At 43.5% G+C, this 8,660-nt stretch overlaps 1 protein-coding gene across 5 annotated transcripts in view; it reads left to right on the top strand.

Annotated features, from left to right (window-relative positions):
• The first annotated feature begins 744 nt into the window (after positions 1 to 744).
• Col12a1 (collagen type XII alpha 1 chain) overlaps positions 745 to 8,660 on the top strand; it is a 120,095-nt gene continuing 112,179 nt past the window's right edge. Inside the window, exons 1-2 of one of the 5 annotated variants that reach the window (XM_074079357.1) lie at positions 745 to 1,162; positions 4,062 to 4,169. In XM_074079357.1, coding sequence (XP_073935458.1) covers positions 4,097 to 4,169 — 73 coding nt within the window. In that variant the 5' untranslated portion in view covers positions 745 to 1,162; positions 4,062 to 4,096. Of the gene's footprint in view, positions 1,163 to 1,728; positions 2,109 to 4,061; positions 4,170 to 8,660 lie in introns of those variants that run through there. The other 4 variants (XM_020167266.2, XM_074079375.1, XM_074079361.1 and 1 more) reach the window with 4 other exon arrangements.

Here is an 8,660-nt window from a genome sequence, read left to right as displayed (position 1 = left end):
GTGTGTCTATCTTTGGGATTTCAACTACTCCTCTTTGTCCCTTTCACCCCGAGGAATTCTTCAGAGCAGAACTCAGTCCGAAGCCTCCGCCCAGGGCCACAAGATCTTACTCCGAGCGAGCAAGGAATTTCTATGGTGGATGGAACTTGCTTCCGAGTGGCTTCCGAAGATGACCCCTAAGTTTCTTAGCTTTCCTTTCCCTCCCTCTTGGCTCAAATTAAGTTTCCCAGTCCACCCTGAAGCACTGAGGGAGTGAGACAGGACTGGGAAAGCCATCCCATCTCTGAGCCCCGCGCCGGCGTCTGTCCGGGTTTCCAATCGCGGTTTGGAGATTGAAAAAGACAGAAGGCTCGCCGCGTGCACAGACAGTTAGTTAATGGAAACCCTGTAAATCGGTTTTAAGTGCACCCAGGACAGAGGAGGAGGAAGATGGAGGTGGAATAGTGAGGGGTGGGGATGGGACGGGGAGCGGGTGAATGGGTTACACAACCCGCCTTCAGAAAACGAGAGCTGCCTTCCCCCTCCCCATTGATCTTAATTTAGAAAAATAAATTTACTAAACAAAATCGCACGGGTAGGGAAACCCAAGCTCCCCAGCCCGTCCCAAGCAGAGGAATACGCAGCTTCCCTTGGCAGCGAACCCAGCTGCGGCTGTCCCCCTCTCCTCTTCCCTCCCTCCTCCCCGCCCCCGACGGGGCACTGCTACTACGGCGATTGCCACCTCACGCCGAAGGAATGCTCGAAGTATGCACACGTTCCCAAAAGTAGACCTCCTTCACCGCCGGAGGAGCATACATCACCCCGTGGCAACCTTCCACCTTCTCAGGCGTTTCGTAACCGAGTAAACTGAGAGCTGGGAACAGCCCTCTATTAAGTAGCCCGCTGCGCGGACTCTCTTCCCACTCGGCGAAGGCGAGCCGCTCCAGACGCACCCGCGCTCCGGCAGCTGCAGTCCCTGGCAGTCTCCACTCGCCGCGCGACTCCCGCGGCTCCACCCGCGATCCTCCTCCTCCTGCTCCCGGACCTTCCCGCCGCTGTCCACACTCCCGCGGCTGCCAGGTGCTCCTGGAGCGCACAGCGCCAGACCCCCGGGAGCTAGGGGTCCCGCCGATCGGTCGCGAAGCCACTGTCGCCAACGCTACTTCTGTCCCCGCCGCCTCAGGTCAGTCTGGCTTCTATCCGCTTCCCTCTACCCAAAGATAACATTGGGGAAACTTCCTCCTGGCCCGCACCTTGACAGGCGCCACGAAGAATCCCGGGCAAGAGCCGGTGAGGTTTGTAAGTGGACAAGTGCTAGAGATTTGCGGTGATACACAGGGATTTTTGTGATTTATTTGGGGATTTGAGCGAGAAGGAAGTGTGGATTTTTCTTAAAGCTGATGCAGGGCGGCCGTTCGCGCGCACAGCATCCTGGTGGATGTTTCCGTTTCTAGAAGAATTTTATCTACATATGCCGTTGCTTTCAATGAAATGAGCGCCCAGGACGGCCATCGGTCCCCTAGGTCGCGGCTTCAGTCTCACTGGCGTGTGCCGGCGTGCAGTGGGAGCTCTGGGGAGGTATTTAGTGACGCACGGTGCGGAATTCCGTGGAGGGCCAGCTGAGTGCTAGGCAGCTCATTGAGGCTGCGCGGGTGTGTGTGGCATCTGGAGCCGGAGTCCTGGTGGAATGTACCAGCTCCTTCCTCTGCTGCTTTTCAAAGCTCTGAAGATGGTGGGTTAGGCCAGTTCTAGAGGACTCATTCTGGGCCGACTTTTCACGGCTTCTGGAGAAAGTCCCCGTTCTGACCCCTCTCCTGAGTGCGTCGGTTGAGGCCCTGCTTAGAGTCTGTTGCACTTCTGAGGTGGTCTCTCCTCAAATCTTAGAGAGTGGCGAAATCAGAGACCGTGGGGTGTCCGGTTCATTTACCGAACGAGGAGATGAACTGGACCCCATCGGGTATCCTCAGCGACCTTCTCCAGTGATCAGTTCGGGCCTTGTTGGAATTCCACCTCCCAAATAGAGTCGTGCAGCCTTCTAAAGAATCCTGGGGAGAAATGGGGGAAGAAAGGATATGTACACTAAGTTCGTCCTTGGCTAACTAAGGTCAAGGTCGCAGTAGGTACACGAGGTAGGTGCCTGGAGGGAGAGCGAGCGAGCGAGCGAGCGAGCGAGAATGAATTTCTTTCCTTTTCCTTTTTTTTTTTTTATTTTTTAACGTGAGTAGTTAAGAAATTGTTCTCTACCAGTGGGGTGGGGTTGGGAAGGGATGGGTTGGCCCCAGGGGAACAGTACATATAGCGCCCCCCACCCCAATTGACTAATTTTCATTCATGAGGCTCAAGTGAGGGAATCCTTGTTGCCACGTAGGGGAGGCAGCTTGCAGACATTTATGTCTGAGAACGCTCAGTGAAGTGTTGCTAAGCATTCAGATAAATGTTTTGACTAAAAAGAAGGGAGAAAACATTCTTCTTAAAAACATATATGGATGGAATGCCTGCCTGGCTGAAATGTCTCTGCTTTCCAACACCCCAACGTGTTGGAGATGATTCATTCTTGATGCTGAGTCAGGCAGGCGATAGGTGGCGCTCTAGACCCAGATTAAAAAGGCACTTCCACACCTCAGGTTTTTGTTCAGCTGTTAAAAAAAAAAAAATCTGCACATAGCCTTTCTTGGATTGATTGTCTGCCTTTAACTTTTCGCGAGCACGACTGCCAACCGAATTGGAAATTAGAAAAACAAAGTTAAGGCCAGATGACGGGAACAATGGGCCAGCCTTACCTCTTGCTTTTTACTAATGTAGGAGAGGGTTAGAAATGTTAAACAGTTGTTAATTAGGAAGAAAGAAATTGCTAAAAACTGGGATCCCCAGAGCAGCCCCTAAATTTTAATCTTGGCTTCATAAAAAGAGCCCTCAGCAATTTGGCACGCCTGCTCATCAGACATTTAAAATGCAGTTTACACTCAGGAGGCATTGTGCCAAAAACTGGAAAGACATGGTTAGAGATTGTCAGTTTCTTTTCTCAAGGCGGCCTCAACCTTTGGCTTGTTTTTGGATTCCTAAACACCAGTCTCCTTACCCCCCTCCATTTTTCATGAGGCCTATCCTGTTGTGTACTCCAGAGTCAATTCTCTTTTTATGGTCTGCCCCTGGCGACTTCCCAATTCAGTTCATTGCTGGTAGCTTTGTTTCTAGGTTGGACCTTTGAATATTTTAGGAGATTCCATTCTGCTGATTAAACACCTACTGTGTGTTGGGAAACTACAAAAGATGAATAAGACTCTTTGTCTTTAAGGAATTAATCTAGCTACAGAGTCAGGAATTGCAACACAGCCTATATAACTCTAATCTTCCCGGATAAAGGAATAGTTAAGTGCAAAGATTAGTTATTACTAAGATTTATTTTATTATATCAATTGAAATTTTGCCTCTTCTATTGCCTTGTCCCCTTTTATCATGTGTCTTAGAGTTGTTTTTCCTCTAGTCTTTGGTAAAGGGTTTATTAGATGAGAAAACAACATAGCAGGAAGGTCAGGTTTTAGCTGGGCTTTACATATTCCTGTATAATCCATTTCAAGCCTTAAAGGCCTGACTATTTGTAGGTAGACCAAAATGAAGAAAAAAAGAGAATAAAAGAGATTTACTATACTTTTCCAAATTACTCCGGGACCACTAAAGTACAGTTACCTAAAGAGTTCAGCAGCTAGGAAAAAGCAGCCAAGTAAAATCCCCAGATGGAAGAGACATTTAGTTGAGTCAGGGATAAAATGACCTCTGAATTAGCCATCACCCTGGCAGGATGAAGTCATGTGGGGGCTGCTAAGGCCTTCCCCGGATGCTATGCAGGACCCGCCTCCAAGAAAACAGGACCCTCTTTAGAGAACTTAGTGCCCTGGTTAAACTTATGTAGATGAACTTGACTGGATGGTTCCACAATAGGTCCATTATGTGTTGGGCTGCTCCCTGTAACTATTAAGACAGATCTGGCCGGGTTCTGGACCGAGGCCAGGCTCCAGTTCTAACCTGGTTCCAGGCCTGCTGAGACTCGGTTCTGATGCGGGGGGCACTGCTTCCTCTTGCAGATCCCTTCATGAGGCCGTGAGCTCGGAGGCCCAGCATGCTGATCAGGCTTTCCCCAGCGCTCGCCGTCCTGGGCGCAGCCCTACTCCTGTCTTCCATTGAGGCAGAAGGTAAGACTCTTCCTTCCACCCCTCAGAGACCCTGTAGAATTCCAGAAAGGAAAGAACACTTCTGTCCTGTCTCTGTTGCTTGCTGTTTCCTCTGCCTTCTCGGGTGGTTTCTCTCCTCCAGAGAAACGACCCCTTCTTCTGAGGTTCGTCCATTTCCCAGCTCTCGGCGTTCTTTTGTATTCTGCTTAATCCATTCTGTACAGTGCTGTGTGGTTTCCTTGTGCTTGTCCTTGAGGTGTGCTGTCCACACTGCCATCTACCCTAACGCCTTTGGAGAGGACCAGTCGCCCAGGAGAGGGCGACGGCTGCATCCAGCTCGACCAATGGGACACCTCCGGGTGGCACCCAGGACCTGGAAGCTCCGACTTCGTTAGCTTGGCTGGTAACCGACTGGGTCAGGTCTGCGACCTCGGTGACAACATGAAATAAAAGACTCCCACAGTGGCAGCTCTGTGCGTCTGCGTGTTTTGTGGGGAGCCCCGTTGGCTAGGCGAACATTGAAGGCAAAGGAGCCAGTAGTCAAACGGCCCTGGGAATGGGTTGCAAGCAGAGATGGGACCCGTAGGTATTCACAGGACCCAGGGTCTCTGCAGATCCCTGTTTGGTTCCAAGAGCTCCAAGGCGCGTGCCCAGGACAACCCAGCCCAGACCGGCTGGCGGTGGGCCAAGGTTTCCAGCCCGGGAAGCGAGCGCGCGCCAGACGAGCCGGGCGCCACTTCCCGCGACCTCCCTTGCGCGCTCCAGCTTTCTAGGAGACCTGTCTCAGACTGGCCTTCGCGCCCCAGTGCAGAAGGGTCAAGGACTCAGAGATGGGGCTCCAAAACCGCTCCGTGTGGCTCACCCCTCGAGAAAATGCAGGGCTTTTGTTAAGTCTTTCAACCTAATTTTATTTTATTTTTTTGTTGTGTACACTTGATGCCTTAATTTCTCCCCATTCACACAACAAGCTATTTCTAAATAGTAACCCCATTGGCACGTTCCTCAGTTATCATTGGAGACATGATAACGTAGTCATATTATTCTGCAAGATAAAGTGAGGTAATGTTATGAAAAACATCATTTTTTTTTCATCTAAAAATGCTTCTGATAAAAGTTAAGGGAAAAAGTTCTGCAGGCGACAATTATGAAAGTTCTGGGTGGGTTGTGCTTTTTTAAGGGGGTGGGAAAGTAGAGCTGTTTCATGATCATCTTCACACTGAAGTTTTCAAAAACTCTGTTTCCTAATCACAGGTTCAAAAAGAGAAGGTTAGGAGCAGTAGAGTTTCCGAATGTATGGCATGTTTACAACAGCAACAGAAACTTGCTGCCTCTTCTTACTTGATCAGTATTTTGTGAATGCAGAGGCTGTTCTGAGTGGCTTCTGTGAAGTGCCATTCTTTCAATGAGATGGCGTTCAGTAGTCCTTTCTGTGTCGTTGTTAGGAAAGAATTTTATTTGAGGAACTTCTGGAAGCAGTAACTAAAGATATTTTTAGATAATTCACTGAAGTGGCTCGTTTATTGCTCATTAAGAAAATAGTTATTTGAAAAGATTTGAGAATTCTTAGGAAAAGAATTAGGCTGGAAATGATGTAGGTGGAAAAAAAATGACTGCTGAATTGGATAAGACTCTCAGCAAAGTGCAGTTGAAAAGAACATTTTCCTATCTACACTTCTGATGATTTCCATATTTCTTATGTTTTATCTTTTAAATTTGTATTGATTTCTGTATGGTATAGGTCTTTCTTTTGCTTTCTTAAGCCGAGTCTCCTCTTGTCTCTCACCCTATTAGATCAGTATTCATTTTTCTGGCCTTGGTTTCTAGTTTGGCACTGTCAAATAGCCACAAATGCAAGCCACATACAGTAACTTAAAATTTTCTTATAATTGCATTAAAAAAGTAACAGGAACAGGGGAAGTGATTTTTTATATTATATTTTATTTAACCTAGTATTATTGTTTCAGTGTGTAATCAATATAAGAATTATTAGTGAAATATTTTGCATTTTTGTCCTGAGTTTCTGAAATTGGGTATGCATTTTATACTTGCAACACATTTTATTTTGGACTGGCTACATTTCAAGTGGATAGCCACATGTGTTTGGTTGCTCCCTTCTTGGACAACACAGCTCTGTTGTTAACTACCAACTAAGTGGCCCCAAGAGCCTGTGAAGGTCTAACAAAATTTGGGGTCAAAGTCTTTCTTGAGACAATGAGTTGGACTCAAAGTTTGTCTGAAATCTTTCTATTGGGGCCATTTCAAAATTTCAACTTGCACCTCTGTTTGACAGAGCACCATTTTGATCTTAGTCCTAAAGTAACTATAGTTATCTTTCTTTCTTTTCCATGACTCATACTGTACCCTTATATTTGTACTGTTTCTCCCCACTTTCTGTTTAAATTTTATATGTTGAAAACTCAATGCCATTGATATTGATGGAAAGGCTTTGATATTCACTTTTTACTTTTTTCTTTTTCATAGTGATACTGTCTTTGTCCTTTTAATTTCTTCTGTCTACTTGTATGAGAAATTATATTTTTATACTGTTGTATCATGTCCTATAGAAATAAAGGAGAACAATTTTTTTGCCTTTAGTAGTTATAATTTTTAACAGAGGATAGACTTTACTTTAGCAAACTTTTAACTTGACCAGTGCTCCATACGACCTAGAATATGTGAGTTACAGTTCGTTCATTTATCATGTGTTAGCTATTTTTTTTTGAAAACAGCATTTTGCTTAAGAATGACCATATTCCCTGAGAGTTAGTTGCCTTTCTAATAATCTGGAATTTGAGATGAACAAAAATGTTGTGATGCAGGTTATTTTCTAAGTCTTATGCATAGTTTCTCATATGATAAACATTTGGATATTATCAGTTCATTATTGAATTGAGACCATAAGCTTTACTTGTCTTATGTTTTGGTTAAGAGGTTACTTGGTATATATTTTTTATGATGCTATGTCTAACATAGCATTGTTCGAAGAGAACAAACTAGAAGAGAACTTAGAGATCATCTATTCTAATTCTCTTATTTTCTGAATAAGAAAATGAGTTCTGGATAGATTGAATAACTTGATCAACTAATGTAGTTAGGAACAAAATGTAGACAAGATCCATGACTTCTAGGACTGGTTAAGAGCTGGTTTTATCACATTATGCTTCCCTTTTACTCAACAACCAGCCAACTCAGGAAATCTAATGAAAGAATGCATCTTGTGATGTGTACAAAGTAATCTATTATTCCTCTAGCATGCTAAATTTTCAACCTTTTTGGGGTATTTTGTTAATTCAAATGAAATGGGTTTTGATAGCATGGCAAGTATCATTGAATATATAGTAATTTTGCATGGAAAATAAATGAATGCCTATGTAATATAGTAAACTTATTATAGTCTACACATTTCTGAAGGTTTCTGCCATCAAATATTATCCTTTCCCATGTTATCTTAAACACCAGACTAAGGCTCTTACTTGTTCATCAAGATGGCAGCATAATATGTGTTCTCAGCTTTTCTTTATCTGTAAAGCATTGTATATACCTGTCCAAAACTTATTAGTCTTCTTCCACTCATCCAGCTTTCCATCCATCCATTTATCCATTCATCTCTGCCATAGTTAGTCAATTCTGAGATACAAACCTCTGTTGGATGCTTTAATGAAGAAGCATCATTTTTATTGCATATTAAAGTAGGCACTTTAGTTTTAAAATTGCTTGAACAAATGCATGAAGTTAATATACCAGTTCTAGCTATATCTGAATTAGAGATGTCTACATACAATATATTTGTTACTGACCAGGCATTATTTGTTCTTCTAATGATGTATTTTCATAAAGTAGAAAAATATGTGCGCATATTAATAAACAGCAACATAAAAATATTGGGTTCTAAAGTCAGTTTTTGACTGAAACATTTGTTCTTTTGACGTTTAGTATAGTACAGTAGAAAACTGTGCTTTAGAATCAGACCATGGGATAAAAACATTGTTACCTGTGTTAACCTCTATTGCATTTCATCTGTAAAATGGATAATAAGGTTCATCATTGGGTTGTTATGAGGAAGAAGAGACAACATATAAAGTGACTAGCTCTCTGTTTATTACATAGAAGTCACTTAGCAAATGTAGTCTAGTATTATCAGTCCTAAAATGCCCTAAATTCTGCCAATTCATGTAATAAAATCTCATTAGAATGAGACTTTTATAACAGGGCTTTGAAAGCCAAAAGCATTACTCATAAATGTGAAAATGAGCTAAAATTATAATTGAACTAAAGTTATGAAGACTTAAATTTTTATTCTTATCAATATTCAAGTTTCATGAGATTGTTATTTGTAATTTTAGTTATATTTCTCTTGGTTCAGAGTCTCATTCTATGAAACTATGGCTATTTGCAATTATAAACCATAGATAGCTTGTTTGTATTTAAGGTATTCTGGCATTAACGCTGTTTTTGGTAATACCTAGACTCTGGCAATACAGTGATAGCTGTGAATTGTTTTAATGTAAAAGA

The sequence above is a fragment of the Castor canadensis genome, chromosome 1 (genome assembly GCF_047511655.1).
Source record: "Castor canadensis chromosome 1, mCasCan1.hap1v2, whole genome shotgun sequence".
Taxonomy (NCBI): Eukaryota; Metazoa; Chordata; class Mammalia; order Rodentia; family Castoridae; genus Castor; species Castor canadensis.
Note: the sequence above shows the minus strand (reverse complement) of the source record. Positions and strands in the feature narration are given on the sequence as shown.